The sequence below is a fragment of the Heliangelus exortis genome, chromosome 19, assembly GCF_036169615.1.
Source record: "Heliangelus exortis chromosome 19, bHelExo1.hap1, whole genome shotgun sequence".
NCBI lineage: Eukaryota > Metazoa > Chordata > Aves > Apodiformes > Trochilidae > Heliangelus > Heliangelus exortis.
Window position 1 is genome coordinate 5,240,121 of NC_092440.1, and position 18,812 is coordinate 5,258,932.

An 18,812-nucleotide genomic window follows, 5' to 3' on the forward strand; every position below is an offset into this window, starting at 1 on the left:
CAGCTGCTAAAGCCAGACTGATTTTATTCAAACTGCGAATGTAAAACAGAATAAAAAAAATAACCAACCAACTCAACCCTCACTGGCTTCAGAGCAGAAAGCCGCAGGTAAACCAGGCCCAGGCTTTCCTTCTCCTCCTTCACCCTCCCGTGTTAAGGCTGCGTTAGTCACTGGTGACAGGAGGGAGGAGGGACAGGGTGAGCCCCAGCTCCTGGGACCCCCCCTGACTCCTTTGTGGAAAGTTTGGCACGAATCCGGTGGGGCCGAGCCCGCTGCAGGGTGAGGCAGGGCTGCGGCCCCACGGCTGTTAGTGGGTCAGCATGAAGCTCTGAAAGCTACAGGATTACCTACAGGGCCACAGCGAGGTAAGGGCAGGTGGGAGGAATGTGGCAGAAGAAGGGGTTTGCACCCCCAGCCAAGGGGCCAAGCCCGTAGCACAGGGCTGTGCCTCCCCGGCTTCCGCACGCGTCGCGGCTGTAAACGGCAAGGGATGGGGGCACCGGGCTCACCCCAACCCCGGCCCCATGGTGAGGAGAACTCAAGGCCTGGCTGGATGTGCAATTTTGGGCAGTTCCTGCTCAATAGCTGAGGGCTGAACAGGACCTGGGGCAAAGATGCTGCACCCCAAGGAACTTGGTGCCAGGCAGGAGGGAGGAGGGAGCTGGGGACACTGCCCAGCATGACACTGACCCCCTGTCCTGAGGGGGGGGTGCTAGTGGCCCCTCCTGGAGCTGCTGTGAGACTTGGTGCATCACCCCCAGCTGGTCGCGTTGGCCCCAAGAGCCTCCAACAGCTGTGATGGCTGGTGCACAGCTTGGCCATTGCACTCACATGGCTCTGGGGGGTTCTCAGCATCCCCAAAAAGTGCTGTTTCCTGTGTAGCCAGCAGCTCCTGGCTGCTGGAGGCTCTGGGGGCACAGGGCCACGGTCCCAGGGGACACCTCACCCTGGATAACTTTGCAAGTGATGCAGAACAGGGAAAAAGTGTGACCAGGGGATTGGGGCGGGCATAACAAGGATGCTGGGGGTGTGGATGCTGGGATGCTGCTCCCTCCCTGCTCCTTTCAGCACAGAAATGAAAATTTAACTTGCTCCAGCGCCTGCTCCTAAATGTAAAGGTGGCCGGGTTTGGGGGGAGGGTGTGCAAGGGGCAGAACTGCCCCTGGGCAGTGCCAGGGGCTGCTGCAGGCTTGGTCACGGCTCTCCAGCTGTAGCCCCGCGGGGCCAGGGAGGTGGGGGCCACCCCTGCCCACCCCCCTCAGTCCGTTTTCCACACTTTGTTGAGGAACTTGACCACCTCGTCGTAGATGACAAAGACAATGGCCACGTCGAGGCAGACACGACCCAGGCGAGGCACCGTGCCCTTGTAAAACCTGCCGGGGACAAAGGGGTTCCGTGGGGCTGGGTCCACTCACAGCCCTCCCCTGGCCCACCACCCCCCCCCCCAGGCTGCTCTCCATGCCCCCCCTCACCACACCACTTACGCCTGGGGCCCTTCGTATTTCATGATCTGGTAGGCACAGTCCCAGGTGCTCTTGTACTTGTGTGCTTCCAGCCCCTGGGAGATGGGAAAATCAGAATCAGTGGCCAAAGCCAGGGACAAATCCAGGGGGATTTTGCAGGGGGGAGAGAGAGAGTTGGGGGTTCACCAGAAGGAACTTATCCCTGTCCACCACTGTGGGCCACCAAACCTGGCACTGACATCCCCACCTCCATGTAAACACCTCCCAGCACTCCCCCACACACTTGGTTGGGAGGGAGTAGGGTCCCTGGGCACCTCCCAAACCTCCCAGGCTTCAGATGCCTGCCCCAGGGGCTGCACAAAGTGTTTCCCAAACTAACACTGGGTGACCCCAGCCTGCTGCATGCCACACCTGCATCCTGGTCTTCACCACATCCAAGGGGGTGTTGCCGAAGACGCTTGCAGCTCCAGCAAGGGCTCCAAACACCCCCGTCACAAACGGGTTGATGACCTTGTTGGGATCATCTCCTGAGAAGGAGGAGAGGTTGAGGTGATGGTGGGGGAACAAAGAAGCAAGAAACGTCCCAAGTCCAGCAGCACCAGCCCCACAGAAACCATGCAGCACTGAGGGGCTCACAGTGAGGGTGATGATGATGCTCCAGCACCAGGACCCTTTAGCCCCATGAGCTCAAGCCCCCTGCCCCAGCTTTCACCTCCCTCAGGCTAAGCCACAAGAAGCACAGGTGTGGTGATGGAAAGCTTGAGCCCAGCTCCCATGGATGGGCTGGAGGAGCCACTGGCACAGCCAGGGTGGCCTGGGAGGACAGGAGCACTGTACCTTTGTACCAGTTCTTGAGGGAGGTCATGACAAAGAAGCGAATGGCTTGGTTTGATCCTTGCTTGAGAACAGTTGCAGTTAAGCCCTGGTAGGTCCCCTTTATTCCTGCAGCAAGACAGGGTGTTGGATGGGGGCAAAAGGCTCACCCAGGCAGAGAAAGACCTCCCCATGCCACCGGTCCCTGCCTGTTCCTGTCCCCAACATCCTGCCCTGTTCACACAGTGTAGGGGTATAGGGAGGGGGGGATGACAAGCCACAGCTTCCCCAGGACTCACCTTGTTCCCGAACAATTTCCCGGACACCATGGAAGAAGCCACGGTATTTGGGATTGGGGGAGGTCTGGTCATGGATAAACTTCACCTGCAGGAAGACAACACGTTCCTCCAGATAAGGGGACGCAGGATGCAACAAACCCCAGAGGACTGCCAGCCACATCTTGCCTTGCTCCAGGCACAGTCCCAGGACCAGAGCCAACCCAAGTGGCCAGGCAACCCCAGGTAAAACCACAGGGGAAGCCTTTGCCCATGGCCAGCAGTGCAGTTTGCAGAGGAAAACCTGGGAAACTGCCTCTGCAAGCAACTGTATGGGTTTTATGGTATTAAAATGGGTGATGGGATGGCTTCTGACTGGGGAGCTCATCCCCAGAGCAGGCAAGGGGCCACAGTCACTGGGCCTGATGTCCCTCTATGGGGCTTTTCACTATCAGCTCCTCCCCTACAAAGCCAGCCCAAAGAAACCCACATGGCCTCAGGTGCCCAAAGCTGGGCATCCCTGACTACTGCCCCATCCCGACCCGGCCTAGGGAGAGGTGCTGGGGCGGGGGGATGCTGGCAGCTGCCTCCCACCTTTATGGTCTCCATGGGGCAGACCACCACCACGGCCTCGGCCACGCCGGCACCCAGCCCAGAGATGAGGCCCCGCGTGCTGTCCAGCCGCCCCTGCTCGTCTCTCATCTGGTTGCTGAGGAACTCGAACATCCCGAACCTGCAGAGGAGCCTCCGTGCCAACCCCCAGGTGCCCAGCCAGGGGGACCCTGCCAGGGAACCCTCCCAGTCTGGGAAAGCACCCAGCTTTGGCAAAGTGTCACTGGGGACGTCAAGGCCAAACCCTTTCCCCCCCTGTTCACTGCCACCCACGGTCCCCCCAACTCACCCCATGCTATGGGGGACACCTACCTGACAGCAGCCTTGGGGATGGAGCCGTAGACCAGCGAGCTGAGCCCCCGGTACAGCCCGCGGATGCCATGGTCACGGACTGTCTGCTTCACACAGTCCCCTGTGGCAGAGCACAGCAGCTTTCACTTACCACACCCAGGGCCATGGTGACACCCCCTGCCTGCCCCACCAAACCCTGCTCTCCCCCAGCCTCAGGTAGGCTCCCAGGAGCCCCCCAAATCCATCCAACAGGCTGGGGCAGGGAACCAGGCATGTGCTCACCAATGCCTTTGTAGCGGGGAGGGTTTGCCTTCTCATCCAGCTGCAGCTGTGTCTTCACATATTCAGTGGGGAATGTGATGCAGATCTCGATCCCTCCAGCCAGGCCACCTGGGTGGGAGAGGAAGGTGAGCTGGGGCTGGGAGCAGCACCGTGCCCATCAAACACAGCACTCCAGTTGCTGGCTCCATGATGGATCAGCCTGAGACCTCTGGCAGCCAGGTGTGGGCTGGGATGCAGTGTCTATGTCCTTGCCAAAACCCTGGGGACTTCACACAGCAGCAGGGCCCCATCCCAACCTCTGGCAGCTTGCACAGGCATCACTGCCTGGCCATGGCAAGAGATGGTGAGGGGATTGGCAAAAAAACCGGACGAACCGCTGTGTCTGTGGCTGCTGTTTCAGCATCATTTCCCTCTCAAAGGCACCTCTCCCCCTCCGGAGCCCCACACCTCGTGGTGAGCTGCCAGCACAGGGATTTATAAACCCGACAGAACACAACGGTGCAGCATGAGGCCCGGCACCACTCCCCCAGCACCAGCAGGAGCCCATTTGCAGACCCGCCCGTGCCAGCATGGAAGTGCAATTATCATCAAGCCCGTCTGTCCCCTCGGGCTCCCGCAGCGCTGGCTGCCGAGCGCTGATTACACCGGCAGGAACCTTCCCCACCTCCTCCGGGGACGCGCCGGCAGCTCCCGGTGGTTTGTGTCCCCTTGGCGGGGCTGAAGCACCGGCAGCTGGCCCTGCCATGGGCCGCGGAGCCCACCCCGAGGGGCCCGGGATCCCCGGGAGCTCTTTTTGCCGGTGCAAAAAGTAAGCGTGGGGACGATCGGGGCTCTCCCAGGCTCCCATTTCGCCTCCACCATCCCGGCCACGTCCCCAGCGTGACTCAGCAGCGCTGTGGTTCCCGCTACAGCCATCCCTGCCACAGCCCGGGGGACAGGCTGGTGACCCAGCGGGGGATGCGCTGGCACAGGGCAGGGTGAGCAGGGACGTGTCCTGCTCGGTGGCAAAGCGCAGCCTCAGCACCACATGGCTGAGCACCGCCGGGCTTATCAGCACCTTACCAAGTACCCTGCGAGGGGACAGGGGTACGGGTGGGGAGCTGGGCCACAGCAGCTTCGTGTGACAGCAATGAGCAGCCCCAGCTCCTGGGACCAGGGGGCTTTCCCACACAGACGAGGGACAGCACGGATTGGGATGGGGCCTGTGGCCAGACCGGCTCCACCACGGCAAACAAAGGCCACTTGTTTCCTCCTGCGTTCCCAGGAGGGGCCAGAACTGCTCAGCCCAGGCCAGGCAGGGGAGGGGACTGTGGGTGACCACTGCTGGCCTTCACACCATGCAATACCCCATGCTGCAGCAGTGTGGGAGGAAGCCACAGCAGCCACAGAGAGGGCAGCTCATGTCCTGGCTGCCAGCTCTGCCCAGGCACCAAGGCAAACAGCCACCAACCCCGGGTTCCTCAGAGCTCTCCTGCTGCCCCTTCAACACTTTCCTGTCCTTGCCATGCCCGTCACAGGTGGCAGACACTGCCAGTCCCATGGCACGGATGCTTGCCATGCACTTTAATTTCTCTTGCAAAGCCAAACAGCTCCTGTGGGAGCAGCTGGTGGGTCCCCAGCGAGCAGCATGATGAGGATCAGCATTCTCCAGCTGGGTGCAGTGCTCCCCAAAAAGCTCAGCACCAGCTGGCACCTCTCCGTGCCACTGCACACCACTGTGCCACCAGCTGCCAACACAGCCACATGAACACCTCAGGTACTTCCAAGGCCACTGCCCTCCCTCCTAGGCTGCAGATCTGAAGTGCCTCCTCCTCCAGGAGCCAGACAGTAGGGAAACACTCAGGACAGGCACCAGTCTAGGGGCAACCAGCACCTTGGCTCACAACAGCCACCCCAAACTGCAGGGGGATGGATGCAGCAAATCCTGTGGTGGCCTTAATGGGGATTAACAATATTTGTCTACACAGGGGATGCAGGGAGGCTCTGCCTGGCATCCTGCAAGCTGCATCCACAGGCATCTGGGAGCCCACCAAGTGTCCCTGCAAAGGGACAGAATGACCGTGTCGGGAACCAGACCCCCAGGGCTGCCTGAACAGGAGGCAGGAGGAATGGGTGTCTGTGCTGGCTCCCCATGGCAATGTAGGGAAGCTGGATACAAAAGATGTCCCCATCCCAGAGCCACTACGAGGGCAGCTGCCTCCTTGGCACCCCACAGCACACTCCTTGTCCCTGGTTGCAGCAAGGGACACCACAGAGGGGCAGAGATATGGCTGGGCACCAGTGCACGGGTCACCTCTGTCACTGCTTACTGGGGATGGACAAGGGGAGAGGAGCTGGCCTGCAGGCTGCCCTGGCCACACAGCTCCAGCACTGCCGGGGTGACTGCACAAACAGGAATGGTGGGCATGAGAACAGGTCTGTTGAGGAAAACACACCACAGGAGGATGATCTCTCTCACCCTGCTCAGGGACGTGTGTCCCCTCCCTGCCCCCAGATCCCATGGGAAGAGGCACCCAGCAGGGACTTCAGATGCACTCCATAACTTGTAGCAATTTTTTCCTGGTTTTCTCTGCTTCCCTCCCTGAGACCCATCCAAGGTCCCACTCTGCTATCAAGTGTCCTCTCCCCACGCCATTTCATTCCAGTGGAAACCTTATTCTATGCAAATATATCACCACATTGCCCACAAGCAGCAGCTCCTTCCAATCCTGCTCCCTCACCAGGGCTGCCAAAGCTTTGCAACCTGTTTACCCGGACTTTAACCAGCAGCTTCAGCTCTTGCAAAACTGCAGAGTCAGCAGGAACAGCCAGCAGCAAGACCTCAGGAGGTGAAAGAGCAAGTGGGGTAGCCCAGATGCCAAGCCAGGGCTCTCTGCTGTTAGCTGGATGCAGCAGAGCCAGAGAAGAGGGGATGTCCTTCAGGGAAGGTCACTTTGCCTGGCCCCAGAGAAGGTGCTGTGACAGGGGGATCTTGCTCTCAGCATGGGGAATTGCTCCCCATCTGCACTGAGCCTGCAAATGCCCCAGCTGCTACCAGTGCTGATCCCACAGGGCCACCAGGAATGGGAGAGAAGGGAAAAAGACCTGTTTGTCAGCCACCTAGCATGTATTTCCCAGAAAAAGCTCAGCTCTCCTCTGTAGAAGGGCCAGCAGTTATTCATGGAGATGGCAGCAGCCTCTGGGCACTGCTGAGAGAGCTGGCAGGAAGGAGCAGAGGGATTTTGGGGACAGTGCTGCCCCTGCAAAGCTCACACAAGGCACGGTGGCATCAGGACACACAACTTCAGCTAATAATCTCAAACCCCATTAGCAAGCTGCTTCTGGGGACACCACCAACCACCCCCCTAGCAGCCTGTCCCTGGGGGTCTGGTTCCTGAGACGGTCATTCTGTCTCTTTGCAGGGACACTTGGTACCAAGACAAGGGCAGGAGGACGCAGCCTCGATGGGAAAGGCAAGCAGAGCCCCAAGGACCGACATAAACCAAGGGTGTGCAGCCAAGGCTGGCACTGCCACCCCCTGCAAACCTCTACCCTGAGGCAAGTGCCCCAGCAAGGACCCCCTGCACTGCCTGGGAGCTGCAGAGGGGCAGGAGGTGACATCGACCCTGACTCCTCCCATTGCCTACAAAAGTCCACGGAGCAGTGGGTTTCCATGCAGCCCTGATGAGAAGCAGACACCTGGAGAACAATTTCAGCCTCTCCAATCTGAGGGTAATTTCACATGCACATAAACAAGCACCTAATTTGCATACAAAAAGCTCTTTTTGACTTCAGATTTTGAAGGACCCTTTTTAGGCCAGAGGTAATTATTCCTAAGGGCTTGGAAGCAAAGCAGCACCAGAGCTCTCCCATGGCTGTGGAAGGCAGGGCCGACCCCCACCGGCAGCACTGGCTGTGCAGCTCAAGGCTGGTGGGAAGGCACAAACAGCTCTCCAGAGTCCTCAGCCCCACTTTCCTCCTTTGTTTGGAGCAGACCTGGCCCGCTTGCGGGGGGTGCAAGTGCAGGGGGTGAGCTGAGCAGCTGAGACTCCTGACACGGACCCAGGGCAGCACTTGCCTCCCCTATGCTGCACTCGTGGCTCCTACCCACACGAGGGGACCTGGTGTCCTTCCCTGCCAGCCAGGAGAGCCTTCAGAGCTGGGAAAATAATAATAATAATAATAATAAAAAACCCAACCAAAAAACAATAGAATCAAAGATGAGCAGAGCACTACAAGTCAGGGAGCCAGAAACGCCCACCTCCAGTTCTCTGCGGGCCGGGTGCTGCCCCATCAGCAGCACATCCCCCTCTGCCCTCCAGCTCCCTGCCGAGGGATCACCCACCCCCCTTCTTGGCAGCTGACAGTGCTGCTCTTGAGCCATGAGCCACACCACTGACACAGCCCAGCTACAGGCGGTGGAGAAATCACCCCATGCCTGCAGCGGTGAAACGGGTTTAGCGGGCTCCACCCCCCGCACAACCCACCACAGGACATCTTGTGAAACGGGCTCAGGGGCAGAGCCCGGCTCCGGGAGCAGGTTCCCTGGGGATGGTGCTGTCCCAGAGAGCCGGCTGTCAGCTGGCACTACTGTCCTTGCCTGGACATCTCTTCCTGCCACGCAGAGCCCTTAACTCCTCATCCACAGCCCCCATCCTTGGGGAAAACCACCACAGGGAAAGGCTGCTGAGATCGGGGAGGGCTGCCGAACCTGACTGCCAGAGGATTATCTGTGTTTTGGTTAGGAGGGAAAAAACTTGTTCGGCAACAGGCCAGCCTGTCTCAGAGGGCATCCATCCCCTGCCCTGGGGACAGGGTCCCTGGAAGGTCTCCTATCTGATAGGGGCAAGGCCGGCGCGGGGCCGGCGTGTCCATCAGTAAACACACCCGTGGCTGATTTCGTCACGGGAGTGGCCAGGCTGGAGAAGTCTGATCCCCTCCCCAGGGGTACACAGAAACATGAAACACGCCTCTCTGTGCCCTGTGCCAGCGGGTGGGTTAACAGCCCCGTGCAAACACTGCTGCAGATAATGCTGTGGGATGGGGTAATTCGTCCCTAATCTTACTGGAACCATCCTGTTTCAACAGGCCATCCTTTCACAACCTGCTCATTCATCTCCTCTTTTCATTTACTTCTGAATGGGACAACATTGCAATAATTATTATATTTTAAACTTATTGGCTGTGAGCCTGATGGCAAAAGCCATTTCCTTTTGCACAGCTTCATCTGCCTTCAGTGCCAAGTTCACCTTTGGGGTGCCTCAAGTCCCCCATCCTGGCTCAACTCACCTTCTCCCTGCTGCCCTGTGCACACCGAGGCACCAGGTGTGCTGCTGTCAGCTGGCTCCTGACCAGCCCATCACCCTGCTTCAGACACCTTTTTAAGTGCCCAGATATCCTTCTCAAGACAGGCAACACAGAGCCAGAGTCGGAGCCCAGAGCTGCTGGGTGCTTCCCTCCCTCAGCACAGCTCCATAGCTGGACACAGGAGCCACTGCCAGGACCCAGGGTTCCCCAGGGACAGGCTCTGGTCCCCCAGCCACCAGCACACGGCTGCTGTACCAGATGCTGGAGCAAAGGGAGAGAGAAGAGATGACAAGAAATCAACCCCAGCTGTCAGGAGGTGACCTGAGATCTCAGGGCACAAGCATGGGTCACTGCTGCCCAGACAGGAGCAGGGGGGCTGCATTGGCATGCACCACACAAAGCCAGCAGAGACGAGAGATGCTGCAACGTCCCTGAGCTGTCAAGCTCGCAGTGCTCACTGCCTCCAGGAAGATGGACGGCTCCTTCCAGCCATTTACGTCAACCCAGAGAAAATGGTTGCCTGCAGAACGTCAGGCAGAGCATCAGGCTTATGAAAAATCTCTCAGAAACTCACATTTCAAAGCCCGAAGTTAACCCCAGCTCTCAAAAACTTCATTCAGCCCAAAAGAGCTGGGCACCCCGATGTGGTTTCCCAGTCCTGGGGCTGACAGCCTCCTCCCACCAGAAGCCTCAGGGCTGCTCCAGGTTTTGGCAGCAGCTGCAGTCCACAAGGCCTCACAGGCAGGCAAGGACTTGCTCATGGTCAGCGTGCTCCTGCTCTGCTCTCCAAACAGATGACAGAAGAGGCAACCCCAGGGGAAACCACAGCCAGGTATGATGTGCCAAGGGCCAGCAGACCTGGCAGAGTTAATCCCCAAGCCCACTCGGCTCTCCCAGCTCAGCATCAAGGGGGGGGAACATCTCCTCCTCTGCTGCAAGCATCAGGAATGCATCTAAAAGCCAAAGTGTGCTGGACTATAGCTTTTCCCATCAGCACAACCTCCCTCCTACCATCCCAGGAGGACAACGGCACTGGAAGCCCAGGTGGACTTGGGACTTTTGGGAAAGGAGTCCTACACTCCCAGAAGCACATTGCAGCTTTCACACCCAGTCTCTGACTCCTCTCCTCTGTAGGTACAGGTTTTTCTACAGAAAGAGATGAAGAAAAGGAAACTGAAGTTCAAATTACTGCTTTGTTTCTTGTGGGATCCTTGCTAAACATGTGCTTCATGCCCTGCTCAGCAGGCCCTTGTCTTTCTCTTTGCAGAGTCCATCTCCCTCCTGCCCATGCTCCTCCTGGGACCTTGGTGCACATCACTGCTATTTCCCAGCAGTACTCCATGTCTGCAGCAAACATCAGAGCCACAGCCACAGCCATGGTGAGTTCTTTCTAAAACATGTGCCATGGAGAACAGCACCCAGGCATCCTGCCTCCCTGAGCAGGCAGGATTAGGTGTAGACAGGAACAGCAACTGTGCACCAGCCCCTGGGCGAGCTGGGGTACGATGCAAAGAGCAAGGCAGCTGGGAGCTTCTCCGTGGGAGGGAGCTGACCCCAGGCTTCAAAGCTGGCTAAAAACAGAGTAAGCGTGTACTTAACTCTGGGCAAAGCAGGCAAAGCCTTTCACCAAGTGGTTGCTGCTAACCAGAAGCTAAGTTCTCACGAGACAGGCAGGTAAGCAGGAGTTTGCCTGCAAAATGGTGAGGACCATTTATGCTGGAGCTGACTTAACAGCTCTGCAGTGCCTGTAAACCCAGCAAGGAGCCCTCCAGGGAAAGACAGGGGTGACCAGCTCTGCACCCAGAACTCCTGCTTCACCCCATGCTGCCTCTATTAGGAGCTCCCCACTTGCCCACTGCAGTGGAGTCTCACGCTGGCAGCTCCACAGTGGACTGGCAGTACCTGGCCCTGCAGGATGCTGAGCTAAAGGGTTTGTTTGGAAACTGTGGCACAGTAACTGAAAACTGGCTGTAGGGAGGCTGGAGACACAGCTGGGCTCCTAGGTCTACTTGCTAAAAGGTTATTACCCTACAGAAGAAACATGAAGTGGCCCTCAAACCAGCTCAAGAAAATTATGCCAGCTTTACAACAGGTAACCGAGCCAGCAGATGACTTAGGAAGGCACAGATGGTACCCATTTCAGCATAAAGCCTACAAGTTTACAAGTCTTTTAACCAAGTTTAGGCTAAGCCACATTATGGCAAACCTTAGTGTCCTACAGCCATGTCAGTTCTGATCCAGTGCCAGGTCCCTCAAACCAACTTTGTACCATTAGTCCAGAGTCTGGGGGGCTTTTCCCCTTTTAAAGGGGACCCACACCCACTCAGCTCTGCCTTCTGTAAACCCAGTCCAATGGAACACCCCCAAGACCAAGTCCTGGCAGGACCCCCTACCCAACCAGCCAGGACAGCCAGGCTGCTGTCGCATGAACACACAGCTGCAGCACCAGCAGAGGCAGAGGCTGTGTGGTCACTGCAAGGTGAAGTGCTGCCTTGGCACACAGCAACTGCTTGGACAAACGAGAGCCCATTAGCAAATTAATTTTTAACTTTAGGTTTGTCTGTTGCGACAACTGAAGGAGAAGAGCTCTTGGCAGCCAGACCTTCACTTGCATCTCTCCAGCCTGGGGCTCAGGTCTGGCCAGTATGAAGGAATTGTGCCTCCCTGGCAGAGAATCTCAATTACACACAGGGTCTGGGAGCAGATATTCATCCAGGGTAGAACAATGGCTGCTGATTTAGCTCCACCAGTACAAGGTGGATGGAGCACATTGGGAATGGTCCATCTTGAACACGTCCAGCTCTCCAGAAGGTAAAGCCTTGGAGCACACATCCCTCTTGTGCAGACAGAGGTCAGATGAGAAACCCTGAGAGTATCAGCAAACCCCCTAAAGTCAGCAGAGACAACCACAAATGGCACTGCATGTTCCCAGCAAGAGGCTGCAGGGATGAGCAAACCAGGACATGGGGAGTTAACAGCAGCTTTCTTCCATTTCTGTGTTTCTCTAATACAATTAGATACCACAGAGTCTTGCTTGGACTTCTGCCCATTAACCAATTAGTCTGATTTGCTGCATGCAAGGAAAGACTTGCATCTCAATAGGGTCTTTCTTCCATCTCTGCAGCTTTATATAGACCCAGAAAGGCTCCTCCAAGCAGGGGCATGTACAGTTTTAGTGTTATATTGCCCAACCTGACACCTGGTAGAAGCCACAAGCACCACATCCCTTCCTTTACACCAGAACAATCCCCACACACACCCACAGCAACCTTCCTGGCAGGAGAGAGAAGAGCAAGCCTGCTGCAGCCTCTTTCAGAGGATGCTGATAAGCCATCTACAGCTGATGATCCCCGATTATGGATCTATGCAAGGGTGATGAAAGTTTTCTGGTACACTGGCCCAGGCAATGACACCATACATGGGCAGCAAGTTGGGAAAGACTGGGAAGGCTGAGGAGCAAACTGCCTGTCTTTTCCACCCTAAGTTTGGATTAAATCCCATTTAAAAGCCCTCCAAATAAGAGGCAGTAAGAACAGGCCTGAACTAACAACCCAGTGAGGGGGTGGCAGGACAAGAAATGAGACCCTTAAGAAGCAGAGAGCTCTGGAGGAGCTCAGCCTTACCAAAGCCTCATTTGAACAAGAAGACACCCTTGTTTGGCCTGGCTGTCTCCTCCTTGTGTCCCTGCCCTTTGGCCAGGCAGCTCGGGTGATGGCAAAGGACACTGTGGGGCCTCTTCACCCTTTGCATGCTCCAGTGCTCACATCCATTTCCAGCAGCACTGCCATCTCCAGCAGCTCTCCAGAGCTGTGATGGGAGACTGACCACTGGAAGCAGGGGCCAGCCCTGGTGGGCAGAGCCGGAGCAGCACTGGCTCAGCTCTTCCCGTGCCCAGCCAGAGGGCAGGGAGACCCTCATTCCTCCCAGATCCCTGCTGCAGGAGGCTGGAGCTCTGCCCTCCAAGGGGAGCTGAGAGTTGGACAGAGGAACAAAGGCATTATCGTAGGAGGGGGAATTGGCTGGAGAACACAAAAGCTCTAAACATGCCAATCATGTCGATGGCTCATTTTAAAGCAAAGACACTAATCTCAACTCTGGGATTTGTCCTGCGAGTGGCAGAAGAAAGCAAGGAGCTAATGAACAGCTACAAAGGAGTTTTACAAGCCTTTGACTGTCTTGGACTCTACTCAGCTCAACGATCCAACCAGCCACAGGCAAGAGGAAGGGCATTAACTCTACAGTTACTGCTGCTTGGAGTCTGCTTAGATCCCATGGAAATGGTCAGAACTGGATGGGAAAACATGCTCTGATCCATAAGGACTGATGATGAGACACAAAGGACAGACGAGTAAATCATGAGAGCATCTGTACCAAAGCAGCACAGAAGATAGGGCTTTAGCTTTCTCCCGAAACGTCTCTGGGGGGGCCATAAAGAGGTCCCCTGCTGCTACCTCTTCCATCAGGTCAGCTCCCTCCCGCTGACATTGAAACCCACCCTGCTGAACAACTCGACTGCTGCAAGCCCTGCACTGCTGTAGTGGAAAGACCAACACCTCCCTAGCAAGGCCACAGGTTGCAGAACAGTCTCGCAGCGAGGCGGAGACCCCCGCCCGGAGCAGCGGGACCCCGGGGAGCTGCCGCTTGTGCCCGGGATGCACCTGCTGGAGCTCTGCTGGTGCCACTGCCCAAGGGAAAGGGCGGCTGCCCGGGGGCCGCCTCCCCGGGGCTGGGGGCTGCCGGGACGCAGAGGGGCATCTGACGGAGCGGCTTTGGGCTGGCACGGCGGGCGGATCCCCAAGTGGGGCGGGCAGCGGACGATCCGGGCAGGCTGGGTGGCGATGGCAGGGATGGAGCTGCGGAGGGGACCGCGCTGCGCGCCCCCCCCCCCCCCCCCCCCCCCCCCGCCTTCCTCCAGGGAGGGTCACGGTACCTCCGCCCAGCACGGATGCCCACGCTGGCAGCGGCGGGCGGGCGAGCCCAGCCGGGGGGTGCTCCGAGGGAACTTACCTGCCAAGATGGCCTTGCCGGGGTGGGTGAGCTTGGCCTTGCCGGCGGGGGCAGCGGCAGCCAGGTGGCGGGGCGCGGCGGGGGCGGGCATGGCCGCGCTGCACCGCGGCTTCTGCGCTGCCCGGCGGCAGCCGCCCGGGCCCTATTTCAGGGCCGCGCCCGCGGAGGGGCGGCACCGGCGGCGTCACATCCTCGGGGCGGGGCGGGGAGGGGCGGGGGGAGCATCCCGGGGCTCGGCCCGAGGGCAGAGATCGGCTGCGGGGAGAAGGGCTGAAGAAAGATCAGGGGAGTGGCCGCTGTGCCCGGCTCGGGCCTCGCCTGCGCCGAAATGGTGATTGGTTATCCCGGAAAAAACCCTCCCTGGAGCCATCAGCCCTGCCAGCCCCGGCTGAGGCACAGGGACTGTCCTCGTCCCCCCGGAACAGCAGCGAGCAGCACCCCGGGCACACGGAGAGCAGGGCGGGCTGGGAGAAGCACCCTGGAAACACTGGGTCAGAAGCGCAGAAGAAGCAGCCCGGTGCTCCAGACAAAGGCAGATTTGGCCTTGAGTGGGCCGAGTTCTCTTTAAAGAGCGGGGGTTTTGCTCTTCTCGTGCCTCTGTTCGAATCGTTTATATTTTGGTCAGGGAGGAGGTCAGAGAAGGAACCGCCCAAGGCAGCAACCACATGCGAGCGCCTAACGCTGTAATCGTAAATCATAAAAGTAAACCGCTCTCCCATTAGAAGACTGCCTGTGAGCACACACACTTTTAGATAATGTTTAGAGTTTTAAGAGGGGGGATTTATTATCCATGGCTCCTAGATAATTAAGCTGTGCAAATCAACACTAATTGGTTTTGCTTTATCTGCAGACCTAGGAAGCCAGTCCTTCAGTAATTTGTGGCTGAAAGCAGTGTTTACATGCTGAGGAGGGAAACCAACACTCTCTTCCTTTCCACACTGGATTTCACACAGAAAGCAGGGAGCACTGGAGCTGGACTCCTGAGCTGTGTTCTCCCTTACACCTGGAGCAGCTACTCTACTCCAAGAGGGAACATTTTGTATAAGAAATCTCTCCCTGCCACGCGTGGAGCATGCTCCTGTCGAGACTTGCTATCTGTGCACTTTGCAACATAACTTTTGCATAACCAACCTCAGCAGTCAGGCAGCTGGCTGCAGGCTGCCAGCCCCATCTGAAAGCAGGCTCAGCAGCTACAGCACAGTGACAGAGCTGTGGCTTTGTGGCTGAACTGCCTGTAGAAAGTCTGTTTGGGAGACTGAAGCACCTTCATCCTGCCAGAATGAAAAGCAATCACGTACTTGCATTGCGGAACTCATCCCCAGATGACGCCAGAAGGATGTGTGGTTCAGAGCAGAGTTAAGGCAGTCACTGAGGCAAGTCCTTTGAGGTGGTCCTGTGCCAAGTCTAAAGGTGACCCACCTCCAGCACTGGGAAGTAAAGGGAAAAAAGTAACTTGTGAAAGGTTTACAACAGGAATGAGTATTACAGTTCTAGTCCCAGCCGCAGAAGAGCTACTCAGTGCTCAGCTTAGCAGTACTGGAATTGCAAAGGTAAGATAAATCCTTTCAAAAATTGCAATCAAAGAGAGATGCATTTGGATTTCTGATTCAACTCCTCACTACCTTTCCATCAGAGTGCCATGACATTCATGGACGCTTAACATGGATTAATTTAACAGCCACTGGCTCCTATGGATTCCTGATGCAACTCAAAAAGGCCTCATGCACAAATCTCAGCCTGTCTAAGAAAATACTACACCACGTGCTTAATTCTCATCTGCCTCAGTGGGGTTCACAACAGTGCTCACTGTGCTGACCAGGGAAAAGATTATTCATATTTAATCACATGCATATTTAATCAGATTGGAAGCCATTTCAGCTTGACCTCCAAGAAGCTGCTAACAATCCTTGTCAGCAGAAAGCCTGAAAAAAAAAAAAACATCCAAGGAAGATAAGAAACCCCTGAAATACCCGAGGGCTGCAAAAGGTGCATTTTAGATCCAGAGAGTGACTTAAGTGAAAGTAAAGGCTTGACCAGACTTGCACAGTCAAGAGCATCTCCTAGGAAAGAGGTGGTCAAAGCATAAAACAGCAGCTACTGTTACAGCCAGGGTTATCAAATCCTCTAACTTACTGCTCTCACTTACAATCTGAACCCATTTCCCTTGCTGGTGGCTGATGCTTGTTTCTGCTGCCACAGAAAGACACTGTCAGGTGCTATTGCTGCCTGTACACCTGGGTGGCATCCCTCCAGGTCCTAAAAATCAGAATTGAAGATACCTACTTAAAAGAAATTTCCATAATTTTTAAAATGAACACTGAAGGCAGAGCGTTCTAGATCCTAGAAAGCACAATCAGTGACCCCACTTCTCAGTTCAAGTTTATCCCTTCCTTGCCTCTCCCCAAAATTATTATTTTTGTTTAAATTGGCACAGCTTGATGCACCTGGCAGAACATCATAGTTTCAGAGATCAAAAGTGGTTAATATAGGGCAGATAACTTCCTATTATGTGTCCTTGAGAATCTCTTCATTTCACTGAACAGTTATATTAACTGAACTGTTACAACCCATCAGCTACTACAAACCTTTCCATGTCTTATTAATCCACATCACTTGGGGTCTTATGTTAAAATAAGAAAACTCACTTTCTCTCAGGTTCTTTGACAAGAACAAATAATTATGTGTAACAGATCCTGTGCGCAACAGACTTCAAGAAGGAGTGATCATATTGAAGATTTGAGTCAACATTTCCCCAGCTTTCAAGGGTGGGGAGCTACTGTGACTTTCAGAAAGATGATGCTATTCCAAAACAACTTGCATGATTCCCACTTGAGGACACAAGCAGAAAGCTCCTGTGGATACTTAAGATTATTCACCAAGATCATCAAGACTGATCCTCTACAAAGCACAGCAGAAATCCTGGTTACATTAATGTCTGAGTGGCCCTGACTCATCTCAGAAGACAAGCAAAATCCATGTGCTGCATTCAGTATTCACAGCTATCCTGCTACCAGACCACAGTCATGCTTCCACAGCATGATATATTACTGAGAGAAACCTCTCCAAGTAGACAAGCTCCAGCTGACAAACCCTGTTAGCAGTTTACCCTGGATGAGACCATTTCCTCACCCTTTAACTGAAAACAAAACTGTATCTTTCAAAAGGAAAGCAATTCAAAGATGTGCTAACCACTCCTTCCCATTCAAATCCACTCCTTGCTTCCCAGCTGCATAACTGGCACGTTGGGATTTTGTGCTCTGCATAATATTGAAGACCTCTTTGCCATGGAAAAGAACATACCAGATGACTTGGTCATTCCTTCCTTTCATAACCACTACAGGAAAAGGAGAAACAGATTTTTAGATGAGTGTATTTTAAAGTCTTGATTAAAACCACAGCAGACAGGAAAAAAATAAATCACCTTGAGTCATTGAACCATGCAGGAGAATGCACAACCAAACAAACTCAGAATTTGACTTCAAATTTTTAAATTCTGACACATGAAAACAAGACAAGACTTACCCTTCACTGACTGCATTTCAAGTTCATACCATCTTAATGTTTTGGCAACTTTAAAGATTAAAAAATGGATGGATTTTGCTCCCTTCTTGAAGATCTCAAAGGCTCCAGACCTAAACATCTAGACTGAAACACCTATGCTAACAGTTTTGCAGCATTTTTTCAGTAAACATGAGTCAGGATCTGTCACTACTTTTGGAAAAATGCCCATAGAAAGCACATGGTGTTGAAAACCAAGAAAGCTACACTAGCAACAAACTCTTTAAATGATAAATGCTTGCTGAAGTAAGAGATGCAGCAGAGTAAAAATACTCCAGATCCATTAAGCTGGACTGGTGCACCTGCAGGGTGCTATAGCAAGTGTTAATTCACTCAGCAAACCACAGTGTAATTACACACCAGTGTCACACAGCACTCTGGTGTCATGAAGCATTTTCCAGCCTTATGTTCTGTAACATTTTATCACAAATTCAAGATGTCTCAATTTTACTTCGTGGGAAGAAGTGAAATTGAAGCTGTCTTGATGTATTCTGTAAAAAAGAAATCATTGACTTGGAAACAAATGACAAGCCTCACCATTTACAGCAGCTGAGGAAGAACCCAGAAAGACTGAAATAAGTTCTACAGATGAGAAATATGTCCTGTCACAAGGCAGTACAGATATTTTCTAAGCTGCTTGTTAAGGGAACCTGGACACACAGTCCTGCTTGTTCCAAGATTTGCAAGATTTTTAGCCTTCATTTTTTTCAGTATAAATTGGATCCACTGTCATGCTGGCTCAATCACAGTTTCTCAGTGGCCAAGTTCTAGCCTACCAATTAAAATGCCACATGCTGAAGCATAAACATTAACTGTACAGTACTTGAAAAGTCATCTTTGCCTAAGTACAAAACTCATCCAAGTCATTTAAGTGGGCATCAGACAAAAAAGGATTTGTTTGTCAGTTTTGCAGTTCAGAAACCATAAGAAATCTTCCATGCTGCTGAGGTTTTGGTAGGGAAAAAAATATTGTTTCACACAACCTATTAAGGTATTCATATAATCCTTTGTGTGCCAGCTCTCAGCACTGCAGTTACTAAAAAAAGAAGCTCTTAAATCAAAACTGAGTTTTGTACCTTGCGGTTAGGACTCTTTCCTGTATCATTCCCATAATTTGGACTAAACTAGGCTTTATCTACCTATAATTTTTATTTTTTAAGGAGCAAAATCACTTAAAGAGGATTTTCTTCTACCATGTTACCGTTTTATTATAGAGCCCTGAAAA

The 18,812-nt window shown here is 54.4% G+C and overlaps 1 protein-coding gene across 1 annotated transcript; it reads right to left on the reverse strand.

The window, feature by feature from the left end:
* Positions 1-7: 7 nt before the first annotated feature.
* On the reverse strand, positions 8-14,187 carry SLC25A1 (solute carrier family 25 member 1). The gene is made up of 9 exons (XM_071763458.1): positions 14,030-14,187; positions 3,737-3,844; positions 3,476-3,575; positions 3,146-3,284; positions 2,576-2,660; positions 2,301-2,405; positions 1,875-1,990; positions 1,485-1,558; positions 8-1,373 (listed from the first exon to the last, which is right to left on the reverse strand). The coding sequence occupies exons 1-9, from the start codon at positions 14,118-14,120 to the stop codon at positions 1,259-1,261; spliced, it is 933 nt and encodes a 310-aa protein (XP_071619559.1). The 5' UTR covers positions 14,121-14,187; the 3' UTR covers positions 8-1,258.
* Positions 14,188-18,812: the final 4,625 nt, after the last annotated feature.

What these genes read in the sequence shown, in the direction of transcription:
- SLC25A1 (XM_071763458.1), bottom strand. Translation starts at nt 14,120, where the DNA reads ATGCCCGCCCCCGCCGCGCCCCGCCACCTGGCTGCCGCTGCCCCCGCC. An exon ending in TCCCCGCTACAAAGGCATTG is followed by an intron (nt 3,576 to 3,736) that starts GTGAGCACATGC and finishes GCTCTGCCACAG; the next exon opens with GGGACTGTGTGAAGCAGACA. An exon ending in CCTCAAGAACTGGTACAAAG is followed by an intron (nt 1,991 to 2,300) that starts GTACAGTGCTCC and finishes CCTCCTTCTCAG; the next exon opens with GAGATGATCCCAACAAGGTC.